The sequence below is a fragment of the Grus americana genome, chromosome 2, assembly GCF_028858705.1.
Source record: "Grus americana isolate bGruAme1 chromosome 2, bGruAme1.mat, whole genome shotgun sequence".
Classification (NCBI taxonomy): Eukaryota; Metazoa; Chordata; class Aves; order Gruiformes; family Gruidae; genus Grus; species Grus americana.
Genome location: NC_072853.1, coordinates 12,808,694 through 12,823,116, shown reverse-complemented (window position 1 = coordinate 12,823,116; position 14,423 = coordinate 12,808,694). Strand labels below are relative to the sequence as shown.

At 41.6% G+C, this 14,423-nt stretch overlaps 2 protein-coding genes across 9 annotated transcripts in view; one reads left to right on the top strand and one right to left on the bottom strand.

Moving 5' to 3' along the window:
* The window catches only part of TATDN1 (TatD DNase domain containing 1), a 16,568-nt gene extending 6,030 nt beyond the window's left edge, over positions 1-10,538 (bottom strand). Inside the window, exons 1-7 of one of the 8 annotated variants that reach the window (XM_054815356.1) lie at positions 10,442-10,538; positions 9,295-9,360; positions 7,499-7,548; positions 5,476-5,539; positions 4,573-4,716; positions 4,434-4,476; positions 91-176 (exon numbers count right to left, since the gene is read on the bottom strand). In XM_054815356.1, coding sequence (XP_054671331.1) covers positions 91-176; positions 4,434-4,476; positions 4,573-4,716; positions 5,476-5,539; positions 7,499-7,548; positions 9,295-9,360; positions 10,442-10,463 — 475 coding nt within the window. In that variant the 5' untranslated portion in view covers positions 10,464-10,538. The other 7 variants (XM_054815357.1, XM_054815352.1, XM_054815353.1 and 4 more) reach the window with 7 other exon arrangements.
* On the top strand, positions 10,518-14,423 carry NDUFB9 (NADH:ubiquinone oxidoreductase subunit B9). Its single transcript, XM_054815361.1, has 4 exons — positions 10,518-10,657; positions 11,023-11,215; positions 13,116-13,229; positions 14,179-14,423. The coding sequence occupies exons 1-4, from the start codon at positions 10,572-10,574 to the stop codon at positions 14,308-14,310; spliced, it is 525 nt and encodes a 174-aa protein (XP_054671336.1). The 5' UTR covers positions 10,518-10,571; the 3' UTR covers positions 14,311-14,423.

The window sequence follows — 14,423 nt, the reverse complement described above, 5'->3', positions numbered from 1 at the left end:
TTTGTAACAGACAAAGGTGAAAGATTCAGGTTTCCAGATTTTTCATATTCAGAATATGCTCAGAGTATGAAATTCTGAAACAAAACCCACCTAAAAATTCAGCGTGTGAGTTTCTACAGTGAAGAAACATGGGCAGTTGTGTCTGTTCTGACAGGTCAAATTGTTTTTCAAAATACCTGTAAAATAAAAACTGCTTTTAAACAGAAATTCAGTGTAAGAGCAAATAACGACAGCAGAAGAGTTTTTTCCAGCACTTGCACATTTTAGCCCTCCAGAACTAAAGACAGAATTAATGGATTTGCCATGCGAAAGCCCTTATTTGTGCAAGGATTTAAAAGGAACTCTTTCCCATGGTATATTCATATAGTAGTGATCTATGCTGGAAGACAAGAAGTGGCCAAGAACATACACACATATATGCTAAGCGTGTACTCTTGTGTAGCATGGGTGTTGGGAGTTTGTTTTTATTTACTTTTAATGAAAGAAGAACTGACTGCTCTCCACGCAGTTTTGCCATGTCAGGAAGGGAGAGCGTGGACCACATGGAGACCACTATTTCAAGCACCACTTGTAAACACAGTGAGGTCGAGCAAGGGAGAGCTATAGAGACTTTTATAGCCTCACACGGCCAAATCTGCATCAGAGCTGCCCGACCTGTAAAGTAACAATCCTGAGTTTTTGTCTGCTCTTCCATGAAGGTCAGTCTTTCCTCTCTTGGGGTGGAACAAGTACCAAGATTAGACAACTTACTTCTGCCCCATTCTGCCTATTGTCCTCACTCTTTCAAAGTCCTCCACTGTCTTCCCTCCTCTCCTTTGTGTGCCTGCATCCTTTCCTTTTCACTCCTTTTTATCTCTCTCCTACCTTCTACTCCTAGTATTCCCTTTGAAGGAGCGGGAACAGCGAGGCAGCCACCTCACGAAGAGACATCAAAATGTGGGCAGAGGGAAGGTAACAAGGTAGCCAGTTTCCCTCCTGTAGTTTCCAAAGAAAACTAATTAGCACTGAACTGACCCCCACTTGTCATTTGCAGCTAGTTCTAATCCCAGAGCATTGTCATTTACCATTTCTGTCTGCCATGCTACACCCAGGCATGCAAATTACCAATGCTCAGAAAACACCACAGAGGAACTTATGTGTGGCAGAGGGCCAACAGTGCATGGGTGACTCAGTATCCATACATAATTTGTAAGATGACATTATTTGGACAAGGCAAGGACAACACTGCCGGTCCCAACAGGCTGGGACTATATGCACATACTGGATGTCTTTAGGCATTGCTGTTAAAAGCAGTCCAGGGCACTGGGGCATTCCCATCATCAGAGATCAGAAACATTTCAAAGGCAAACTCAAGTGTCCACATACTGCTGGGTACTATTCACATACCAATCAGGAGAGAGTGGCAGCAAAACATTAGTTTGATTTACATTTTCCTAAAAAAAGACAATGCAACTGGTCATTTAGTTTTGTGTAATTTTCACTGTTTTCCCTGTATTACAGGTTGATATTTCTCTGATAAAAGTTACCTTCCCTGTTTATCAGTGCATATCTTTAGGATGAAACAGGTGGAACAGAAATTGGCTGTAACATTAAAAACTGACATGAAAATACAAGAGAACAAATTACAGTTACTTTGAATCTTCTTTGTAGTCTAGATAGTGTGCTTAGTTTAGCTTGTTTGACTAAATATAAATTTAATTGCAACTCATGATTGCTCTTGCAGTTAAATAGCTACAGTTGCTTTATTATTATTTTTTTTTTAAACAGAAAACTTGTTTCATAAGGAAATGAGGTTTTAGAGACTGAGCTGCAAATAAGCCCCATAAGTAACCTACTGGCCAATTTTAATCTAATTTTGAAAAGCGCAGTGGTCTTGAAAGTACAAAGTTTAGTGCCTGAAAGGCAACTCAAGCTTCTTCCATTCCTACCAACAATGACACCCAGCATATGCTGCTACTTGCCCTGGCAAAGAGAAAGGGGAGGTGAATGGGGAAGCTCTTGGAGAAAAAAAAAGGAAAAAAAAGAAGAAAAAAAGGAAAGAGGAACCCTGGCAAAACATGAAGAAACCAGACATACGGTTATCAGAATGGTAACAAAGTCAGCAGGAAACTAAACCTTACTAGTTCCAGTGCTGAAGGAACAACCTTTTCCTTTGGGCGAGTGGACTGTCATTCAATATATGTTGGTTCTATGTTGCTTCTCAGTAAGCATTCTCAATGTTTGCAGGTTCAAATACTGTGGTATTTTCAGGTTTGGGATCAAGACACTAAAGGAAGTGAAGCAAATTGGCCTTGCTGAGGTAGAATATCCCTAGACAAACAATTCTGGGTTCGTGCATGAATAACAGTGCATGTGATTTTGTTCATCTCCTATTTGTTAAAGGAAACTCCTGTTTCCACTTGCTAAACCCCTCCCAGTAGCTCAGCAGAAGTGAAACTTCTATATACTTATCAGTCCATTTATAATGTGACCTTCACCGTAGTTAGATGAAGGTACTGCCTTCATCTACCACTCAAATCACAATTTTCTGTTGGAAAAGTTATGAGAATGCAGAAAAATTCTCACAAAAAAGTTCTTAGGGCTGCTTCAACAAAGGAATTTCATCTTTATTAGCTTCTCATCTTTATTAGCTTTTCAATCCAAGAAAAAGGATAAAAAAAACAATGTTCATTTTTTACAGGTGAAAATTACCCAGAAGCACACACAACATAACTAACTAGAAAATAACGATTAAACATTAAACAAAAGAGAGGTCACGCTCAGATAGTACCCACTGGGAAACTACCATACTTCTACAGGGTAACTCTGCAGCTGCTTGCTAGCTATTCCAGTGACTGCTACAACACCTGACCTATGGATCAGCTGAAAACGGCTGACCTGCCTCCATACATTTCACACTTTGCCTTCCTTTTTTTAGCTCATTTATCAAGCATACATTGAATATTAATTCAAAAAAACTCACCATCCAGTCTGCTAAAGCTCATGAAAGCCTGACTGTCCCAACTCCATAGCACTCAATTAGCAAAAATGAATACAACCCCAAACCCTGACCATGTTTCACAAACACGTGGAGGGTGAAGAGCAGGGAAAGTTGTATTTAGAAAATACAGAATTTACAAACACTACGTTGGCAGGCATCTGTCCTTGAGGCTTTCAATATTTCTTCACTCCCTCGTATTTCTTGCTTTCTGTCTTTTTCATCAACCACCTCGTTCCAACTTCAATTTCCAGGAAGGGTTCCCAAAGAGCTCTGAGAAACTAGATTTATGTATTTCATATGATTCACTGAAATAGCTCAGATAAAGACTTTCTGTCATTATCAACCTTAATTAGAAAGGACTCACCTACCACTTTAAAAGGTATTTCTGTTCCACCCTGTCACCTCTTTCCTCACAACCCAATTTCAGTGCATTTGATTAGAAGTTTTTCTCTACAGGTCTTCGGCTGCAGTCCATCAGATAAGGAAAATCAGATAGATTTTTTTTTCCTCCCAATCACATCAAGGCAATAAGAATCTTAAAACATTATTACTCCACTAGTGTTTTAATTTGCCACAGAAAAGAAACAGGTTATGCTCCAAGGTGTGCTTTGCTGAGCTGTACACTGAATTCTACCAGGAAAAAAGTTCTGTCCACTTTGCTGAATATTTTACTGTATGACTGTAGCATTATGAAGAAATTAACACTATCTATTGCTAATATGCAGCAATTAGAAAAAAAAATCAACTAACCACTGCCCCCCAGTGACTAATTTACTTAGAACAGTAATAAGCAAGCCCAATTCATTAATCACTCATCTTATTTGAATTTATCACCTACATCTTTCAGTCAGTTCCCTCTGTACACAGAAGTTCTCACTACAAGAATGCAAGCTGATTTTAGGGGCTGTGCTAGCTTCTTTCCACTCAGTATCTATGCTGCATGTATTACTTCAAAACACAGATCTCTCCAGCTCCCAAGATCACCTTTTCATCAGCTCTCAATTATCTGCTCCCAGCTAACACCTCCCTTAAAAGCTCATTATTTTTCCACTGCTGACTTACTCTTTTTGACAGGTCTGTTTCCTTCCCCATGCCTTTCACTCAGCCTAGTTCTTCTCTCACACACTACAGTTCTGTTATTCTCCCAATGAGTCTCTGAGAGTTCTTGACTATTAGCAAGAATGAACATCTGTCACATTCAAAACCCCACAAATTCTGATCAGTTTTACAGAAAGAGACACACTAAGTCAACTCCAGGTAGGTAGCAAAATTTAGCACATAGCACTACTTGAACGTAGGGATCTTTCTTTACCTGTTTCTGCAAAAAAATCCCAGATCCAACCATGCAAATTGCAGGTCTATACCTGACAAAATGTTATCTGGTAGAACATAAGATAAAAAACACTCCTGTAAATTGCTACAAGTCAATTTATAGTCATCAAAAGTTTCTTACTTGATTTGGATGTCCTTTGGGCAAAATTCTAATCTATCAAAATCTACAAACAGAAAGAACAAAAAAACCCAGTGGGTTTAGGATTTTTTAATATATGCCTAGAAAAAAAAAAAAAAAGAACTACTAAGATAACACTTACCTAAGCCACATTCTCCAACTGCTATTACCTTTGTCTTATTTTTTTCAATCAGATTTTTTAATTCAGATAAATACTGTTCAGGGCTACTCTGCTCAAATTCTCCGCAGCGGGTAGGATGACAGCCAACTGTACTGTAAAATATGTCTAAAGCAAGATAGCATTAGAAGGTTTTAAGAAAAAAAAAAAAAAGAAAATTTATATAAAGTATAGACAGTATCTGTACTTCTTTTTATTGCTCATAATTTAAAAAGAAAACTACCTTTGAACAAGTTTATCTTGCTGATAATTTTATTACACATATTTTCTGCTTTAAAAGTGTTAGTATCTCTAGTGGGGGTGTGTGCACATGTGTTTCTTTTTAGTACACATTATTTAGTATACTCCAAAACTGCAATTGAAAGCTAAATTATTCTGGTGGAGCAGCCCTCAACAAATCATGCAATTGTTGAGGTTGGAAGAGATCTCTTGAGATCATCTAGAAATAAATCTCATTCAAAATGCATCAGGTTATCCTCACCTGTGAGAGTTGCAGACAGCATGTGATTTCCCTCACGTGCCTCTGCATTAGCTGTTACAGAATTTCGCAAGCCACATTTAGCCTGATTTACCTTCTTTCTAGAAGAGAGCTTTGTAACAAGATTTTTATTCCAGAAATTTCCTGTAATTTCTACTTTTATTTAGAAACAGAAATTACAGGAAAGACTGATTCCTTCCAACACCCAGGGATCTAAAAAGCAACATACAGAAACTCATACACAATGCATTCATCCCATTCTGAAACACAATTTCTCATTTTAATCTGAGATTCTGTAAACACCTCCAGGGGCAGGTCCTTTTGAACTCTTAATTCTGAGAGTGGAGAAGGTTATATTTTTGACTGACAAAAGTTTAAAGTGAAAATACCATTTGTCTGTGCCAGCTGCAATGCATCTTTACTATCCTGTAGACTTCCACCTGTAATCAAAAACTTGGAAAAAGGAAAGTACTGTCACCAAGTATGTTCTTTGAACATCAAACAATGTTTAAGAAAATACTCAGATATAAGCAAGAATCTAGACAGACAGCATCAGAAGACAATTACTAATGTAGATATGACAAAAATTCATAAATCAGTAACAAACTTCAGGAGCTAATAAATACACAAGGTATCAAAACCTGATTTTTTTCTTTATCAAGTATCTCCTATGCTAAGTATTTAAACTATTAAATGAATAAAATGCTTCTATTTGCAGCAATATTAACTTCATTAGACAATGACTCAAGAAACTTTATTTGCATTCAAGAAATGATGTTCAGAAACATTCTCCCTGTCTTACAAGTGGAGAAACTAAAAGCTCCCGAACACCCGAAACAAGACATGAGTAAGCAGATAAGCCAACAAAAGAGACTGTACCAGAGTTGGGATTACAAATTTAAGAATTTCTGGCTCCAATCCTCTATTTTTACCTTAAGATCAAAGGTTATCACACCAGAATTGTGGCTTACAGCGTTTTTTGAACCACCACTGCAGGATCTTGCACCCTAGGTCCCAGTAAAACACGACTAGACTGCTTTCGGAGAACTCTTATCCCGACACATGCTACACCAGACTCGGTCAGCACCAACTCTGACATTTCTGCAGTATGCTCCATTAGACGTGGACACATCCCAACAGCATCACCAGAAAAATAAGTTAAGCTGAAATTGGCTCAGTGTATATACAGCACAGGGCAAAACTCTACAAAAAGTTACCATAAATCAGCAGCTCTATGGAAAAATAGAAGTATTTTCAAATAAACAGATTAAGCTTCTAGGCAAACAGAAACGATCTGGGATGGAATAGACTTCTGGCACCATAGAGGCCAGTAGCAAGACTGAAAACATAGCTAAGGACACAGAACTCCTGAATTCCATTTCTGAATCCACTGTGCATCTTGAAAAAGTTATGCAGCCAATATATATTTTATGACAAATTAGGAAAATTGCCACTTACTTTCAGAGGGTGGTACAAAGATTAAATAATACTAATACACCACATATAAACAAAGTAGAAATGACTATGAGTCTGTATTTGCTGTGGTGGGGTAACTTCTCTATCACTAGTTTTCTTTTTGTCTCCCAGTTTATTTCCCACTCTTTTCAGAGGGGAGCCTTTCAGCACATTTCTGAGATGTCTGTTCCTCTTCTAGAGGAGGGTTTATTTCTTTATTTCTAATCCACCAGCCTTATTAGTACGGTAGAACAGTTTGTGACCGTGTGCATTATATTTTAATGCGTATTTTTGTCTTGACAGTTTATTCAGTTTAGAGACAGAGAGATAGGCAGGCTGGACTATTACAACTAAAAGAGCATGGTCCACTGCTGAAAACACCAATTTCAAGCCAAGAGTTACAAACATGCTCATAATGATGCACTTCTAATACATGCAAGCCAGTATTTACTAGCAGACGTTCCGATGTCTCAACTGTAAGAATTTATGGGCACTCCCAGCTCTTCTGCAATTACCAATTTCCTTTACATATAGAAATATCTAAAAGATCACTATCACAAGAGTTTTTGAGTTTTGATCTGTAGTGGTAACTTGAATGAGTCACTTGGGATACAAGAAGAGAGGAGTGGCTGCCTATAATACAGCTACCATTTAAAATTATGTACTGGTTGATTGCAGTAGGTCAGAGGAAAACATCTTTCTGTTGAAACTGTACAAAAGAAATTCTATATGCACATCATACATGATACCACTGAACTTATTTATCAGCATCTAACAATCTGTGCAAATGAAAGACAATGCTCCACACAGAACACTTTTGCTTTATGCTACTGAAGAAAGTTACTGCATTTTCCATTGCAAGTTCCTGAAACGTTTGTTTTAATAGTGGAGCACTAAAACCCCAAAGTACTAGAAAGCAGTTTAAAATATTAAAGAAATTTTATTATAAAAAATTACCTTTTTAATGCCAACTTTGACTGCCCTCTCTACCACATCCAAGAAGTCATCTGTGAAAGTTCATAAAATGGCATAAACTGAACATAAGGTTTTACAGCATAATTGAACTACTTTTCAACTAAAAATCACTTTCATGCAGTTAAAATGCCTATTATGAATAATCTTTAAACACACTTGAGTAATCTTTGGAATACAATAAAAAATGCAGTAACTGAAGATCCAATTTAAATCCACAAAGTCAATGGAAGCTTTTCCACATACTTCAGTAGACTGTTTTTACATCTATATCTAAAGGCCTTGAGAGCAAAAAAGCATGAGTTATAATTAGTAACTATGATTCAGCAATGCAATACTGTATTGGGTTTGCACAGCAAGGTTTTGGTAGCAGGGGGGGCTACAGGGGTGGCTTCTGTGAGAAGCTGCTAGAAGCTTCCCCCATGTCCAATAGAGTCAATGCCAGCCAGCTCCAAGATGGACCCACCGCTGGCCAAGGCCAAACCCCTCAGTGACGGTGGTAGTGCTTCTGGGATAACATACTTAAGAAGGGGGGAAAAAACCACCAGGAGCAATTGCAGCTGGAGACAGGAGTGAGACGACGTGAGAGAAACAGCCCTGCAGACACCAAGGTCAGTGAAGAATGAAGGGGAGGAAGTGCTCCAGGTGCCGGAGCAGAGATCCCCCTGCAACCCCTGGAGAAGACCGTGGCAAGGCAGGCTGTCCACTGCAGCCCATGGAGGATGATGGGAAGCAGATATCCATCTGCAGCCTGTGGAGGACCCCATGCTGGAGCAGGTGGAGGCACCCAAAGGAGGCTGTGACCCCATGGGAAGCCCGTGCTGGAGCAGGCTCCTGGTAGGACCTGTGGCCCCGTGGAGAGAAGAGCCCACACTGGAGCAGGTTTGCTGGCAGGGCTTGTGACCCCATGGAGGACCCACGCTGGAGCAGTCTGTTCCTGAAGGTCTGCACCCCATGGAAGGGACCCACGCTGGAGCAGTTCATGAAGAACTGCAGCCTGTGGGAAGGACTCATGTTGGAGATGTTGGTGGAGGACTGTCTCCCTTGGGAGGGACCCCACGCTGGAGCAGGGAAAGAGTGTGAGGACTCCTCCCCCTGAGGAGGAAGGAGTGGCAGAAACAATGTGTGATGAACTGACCACAACCCCCATTCCCTGATTCCCTGTCCCCCTGTGCTGCTTGGGGGGAGGAGTTAGAGAAAATTTGGAGTAAAGTTAAGCCCAGGAAGAAAGGATGGCTGGGGGGAAGGTGTTTTAAGATTTGGTTTTATTTTCTCATTACTCTGATTTGATGGGTAATAAATTAATCTTCCCAAGTTGAGTCTGTTTTGCCCGTAACAGTAACTGGTGAGTGATCTCTCCCTGTCCTTACCTTAACTCACGAGCCTTTCATTATATTCTCTCTCTCCTGTCCAGCTGAGGATGGACAATGATGGCCTCCAGCCAGGGTCAATCCACCACAAATACTTTGACGGTTTATTGTTCATAATTCTCAGATCAGTTTTTCCATGCAATCCTAATATAAATTGATCAGCAATTGTCCATTTTGCTCTGTAGGCAGAGTTACCTGAATGACAGCTTAGTAGCAATTGAGAAGAGAACATATTTTGCTAAGAACATCTAACTTATTTTGTCACGCTTTCTTCTTCAAGCTCTAGTAAATAATAAACATCCAGTTTTTGAGGGGAAAATAGAAACTCTAACATCATGTTCTGACATGTAAAAGGCTTCTGTTTTAAACAGGATGGATCCTGTCTTTCAGCAGATACAAAGAAACATTTACCTTGATGTTTTTGTGTTCCCCTGTAGATTCCTCTGAACATAGGATCCGTCAAGTTAATACCAATATCTATGAAAAAACAAATATAGAAATTAAATGTTATAGTTGCTCTACATTTCATTCTGAGCATTAGCCAGCTAGGGAAGACAATGGAAAGCATAATCTTAGTGGTCCTTGACTACCACATTCACAGGTCATATGAGCCTTAAGCATAAGTCTACTTGCATAACTTGAGAGCTAACTTCTTACTATAAGTGACAGAAAAATAAAATTTTGGCCTTCTGTGCAACTCCAGATTTATTCTACGAGTGTAGAAGACACACCCTGATAACCACCAAAGCTAATACATATATGCTGTTTATTGCAATTATTTCTGCTTTTCACATGAAAACACAAATTTATGTCTTCCAACAAGCAGTAACAGGGAAGGAAAACCACAGCACCTCACACACCCCCTTTACACAGGTGGAAGCAGCAGCAGACTGCCTCATAAAAACTGCCTGTTTTCCCTCCTGCTGCCCATCACCATATGAAGAAGACCACCCGCAATGCAGTCCCGGACCGGTGCAGCCCCAGCCCCACGCAGGCTGCCGTGCGTGGCTCCGGGCCTTCCCCGGGCTGCGGCCCCGCACGGCCGGGCTGAGGCACAGCCCTCGGAACAAGCCCCGCGGCAGCGGCCACAGCCCGCCTTTCTGGCGGCCGTTCTACCGGGGTGGGCATTTTTCCAATATTAGGCTGCTCTGCCACACATATCTCAACCGACCTGCTGAAGTTATTTACATACTTCCTGCCGAATTTCCTAAGAATATTAACATTTTCATCCAAGAAAATTCCATAGAATTATAAACAACCACGGACTAACACGCCAATGTGAAAAAGGGGGCGAGGGGCGCCCAGAAACCCCAGAGCTTAGGGATAACTTGGAGGAGCCACGCAGCAGCCCCTCAGTGCCCTGCGTGGAGCCCCCAGCGATGGCACAAACCTTCCCGAACACTTCTTGTAGACTCAAAGGCAGCCTGCCTCGCGGCCCCGGAGACACCGAGAGGGACTATAGGAGGTGACAAGCCCTGGACAGAGGGAGCTGTGATGAAGCGACCGGACCGGGGACACAGACACCCCCCACACACACACCCCCCCGCTCTCCCCTCACCGATGAACTTAGCGCGACTCATGGCGGCGGCGGCGACGGCTGGAGCGTGAGCAACGCGCCTGCGCGCGGCGACGTCCTCCACCTTCCCGTCAGCCCCCGCGCGCGAAGGTGAGGGGTAGGGCAGCCCGAAATGGCGGCCTACCTGACGCACCAGCAGAAGGTGCTGCGGCTGTATAAGAAATCCCTGCGGCACCTGGAGTCCTGGTGCATCTACCGGTGAGAGGCGAAGGGGGATGGGCCTGGGGAAGAGATCTTCTTAGGAGCGGGGCCTCTCAGCCTCGCACTTGGGGGGGTAGGGAGGTGGCCTTCTCCGCTGAGACGGGGCGTTGGGCCTGACTGGGGTTTTGTCCTCTTTCCTTCTCTTCTCCCAGTCGTGGGTGAAGGGGTGAGGAAAAAGTCTCTAGGGTCACTTGTCAGTGCCTGCCACAGAAAAGGGTGATATGGGAACAGGAGCTCCTTAGAGCCCCAGGCCAAACCCTGTCTTTGCGCAGGGGTGACCGGTGATGTTGCCAAGATTTGTTTCTGTATGTGATTCGCTTTTTCCACCAATGTACGTCACTGTGCTTAACCTCTGTCTGTAGAGACAAGTACCGCTACTTTGCCTGCCTCCTGAGAGAACGATTTGATAAGAACAAGGATGTGAAGGACATGGTGAAAGCTACAGAGCTGCTGAAGGCAGGCGAGGAAGAGTTCTGGGCAAACCAGCATCCTCAGCCATACATCTTCCCTGACTCCCCCGGGGGCACTTCCTATGAGAGATATGAGTGCTACAAGGTAAGGTGGCCTGTAAGGTTGTGTATTACTGTGCTGATCTTCTTCTTTTAGTGAATGTAAAGCGAGTGCTTTAAGTGGACTTTCATAGGGCTGCAGCTTGATTCAGCAGTATGATTTCTCTGATCCTTGAAAATGGAATTTGCTGGTCCATCTGAAGACAGCTAGCTTCTTTTTGTTGGGATTATCATCTGCTCTTTTGCCAAGTGGAAGCTGCACCGTGATGGGTCAGGCAGGCACAGAAAAAGGGTTGAGCTGAGCTGTGAGAGTAAACAAGGTGGGGGGAGCTGTGGGGCCTGTTGTGGTGGATCTCGTCACAGCCTTGGTTTCTCTCTGGTCTTGTCAGATGGTGGCTTGGCTGTTGGGGGGCATAACTCAGTCCCAGCATTTTGAGTAATGGTACAAATTATCCTTTCCCTTCATATGCTGTAGTGCCAGACATGTATTTGTGTGTCACTGTGTGATAGGTGGTATGCTTAGCAACAGAAGTGGTATTATTAGAATTTAAGGCACTTCTAGAGGCTTTTTTTTTTCATAGATGGTTCTATTTAGGAATAAGGAAACAGGTTTCATAAAAAAACGCAGGACTTTTGCTTTCTTGGCATCAGCTCTTAATGTATTACATGAAGTTAATACTAACTTGCAGACTGTATGCGCCCCTTTTCTCCTGAATCTGAAGAAAGTGCTGACACAAGACTAGACCTGATCAGATCTTTACGCATAAGAAACTATGTGAAAAGAAGAATCTGATGTAGATTTATCAGAGACAGATAAAAGAACATATGAGTGAAAAGGGAAGAAGAAGACTTAAGCTTATGCCAAGGTCACAAGCCTTAGCAGTAGTAGAGACAATAGTGAGAGAGAATCTGGACAGAAAAAAGTCCAGTAAGCAAAAAGTGGTCAAGATTTGTCTTCATACAGAAGAAGTTTATGTTCTCTTTTCTTTGCTGTGTTTGACATGCTAAAACTGTGCTTCAACAAAATGGCTGTCACAAGGATTTGGCTTGTTGATATATCAGCGACTGTCCATTGTGGGTGCTGCTGCAAAATGTAGTTTTTAGATCTCAGGCTGTTTGATGGTTTTAATTGGTATTTGGGGTGTGTGGATTATTATTTTTTTTCCAATTACTGTTAGCAGCTCTGCTATTTCTGTTCAGCCGAAGGCTTAATCAGTGATGAGAATCACAGCAGGAAACTGGAAGTGTAAATGTCATTGGATGAATGGTGATTCTGGATTTTAAGAATTGGTGTCTCTTCTGGTTTTTTGGGGTTTTTTCTGTTTTGGTGGGTTTTTCTTTGTGTTTTCTTTTTAAATCAATGTTCTTGTTGTTAAAATGTTAACATTCAGTGATGTGCTGCTGCAGAATTTTAAGTTTACTTTTTTTTTTTTTTTGACTGGACATCTTAGAGCTCAGACCATTATCAAGATCTTAAAGGCCACTTACATTTTTAGTAGTAGCAGGAATGAGCTGTAAGGTTCTCTCTCTGTCAAATAAAATGAACTAGTAGTTGGAGAAAAGAATCTCTCTAACCTGCTGCTTTTGGGAGTTAGGAAGGGAAGAAATTAAATCCTCTCTTCCACCAGATGGAATTTACAGTTAACTGAGATGACCTGGGACTTGCCTTTGGGATGCGATGGTTTAAGCAAGTCACTGTAATGTCTCCTATGACATAGGATAATCTGTGAAACAAAAGATTAAACGCCCTGGCCTCTGCCAGATGGTGCCTTGAGACTAACAATAGTCAGGTAGCTCTTAAATGGGGTTTTTATGTAGTACTTCATTTCCTGGGTTATTTATCCATTTTAATACTGGCTTCAGTGATTGCCTTTCGTTCTTTTGTGTGTGTACTATATATGATTTAATATGTAAAAATATTATGTATGAAACTTCTTATTTAACAGATTCCGGAATGGTGCTTGGATTACTGGCACCCCTCTGAGAAGGCAATGTATCCTGATTATTTTGCCAAACGAGAGCAATGGAAGAAGCTGCAGCGGGAAAGCTGGGATAAGGAGGTTAGTGCAAATGCAAAGTAAAGCCTCCTTAGCCCACGAGTATTTTGTGTGGCATATAGATGTGTTCTTGGAAAATACCTGAATGCCTACTGCAGTCTCATTTAGACTCTGCTTTGTTAGAACTCTTCTTGGCATGAAACACTGACTTAAAATGCTTAGGCAGAGATCTGAGTTACAGCTTTTTAAAGGCTGTGAAGGGAATCGGAAGGTAAAGCTGAACCTGCAACCGTGTTTCAGCTAGTGCAGGGCTGTTGTAGCAGCTTTGCGAAAGGAAATTCCAAAGGGATGAGACCAAACAGTTCCTTTTCTGCTGTTGTGAAACTCTGAATGCTTTTTGGTTGCACCTTTGAAAGTGACTTACCACAGCGTTCATTGTTTGGGCATTGAGAATAATTTCAAGTCAAGCTGAACTGACATTCATTTGGAAAAAGTTGATGTTCTTAGAATAATTCTTTAATTCAGTTGTACAGAAGTAGTTGGATTGTATGTAGTATGGCACTCTTACCAGAACTAACGTGGTGGCAGCCAGCACTTAGGCTGCTTCAAGAAGCATGTATTGAAAACATCTCAAGGGCTGTTGGTGGCACACGGAAATAGTGGCCTCCTGCTGACTGGAATGGAAATTTCGGGACTTGTAATTCTCTGGCAGCTTTCAAAGCAGCACGAGAATGCAGTCCGCTTAATGTCGCAGTGGTAGACAAGTAACATTTCTCTTGTAAATCACTCTTTATTTGTAAAAATTCCTTCTTAATTAGGTAATACGAGCCTGCCATGATTACTGAGTATAAGTGAATACTGAGAGACGTGAAAGCTGTGTGTCAACCAAAGGAGTTAGCGCTGGCTCTTCGTTCTGAGATGGGGGCCAGGTTGTGCACTGCCTGGGTACTGAAAACCACATTGTAGGAATGTGCTTACATCTACTGAAGCAATTTAATGTCTTGTCTTCTAGATAAAGCAGTTGGAAGAAGAAACTCCAGCTGATGGTCCAAAGACTGAAGCTTTGCCTCCAGCTCGTAAGGAAGGGCATCTGCCACCGCTGTGGTGGCAGTATGTGACAAGACCTCGTGAAATTCCCATGTAAAAGCAGTATTTCACGTGAGCGTTGGAGCGGTCTGTCTTCTGTAGGCAGTTGACATGTCAGTGACCACCTGCTACTCCGAGTAATACAAAATAAAGCCAAATGAAGTAAGAGAA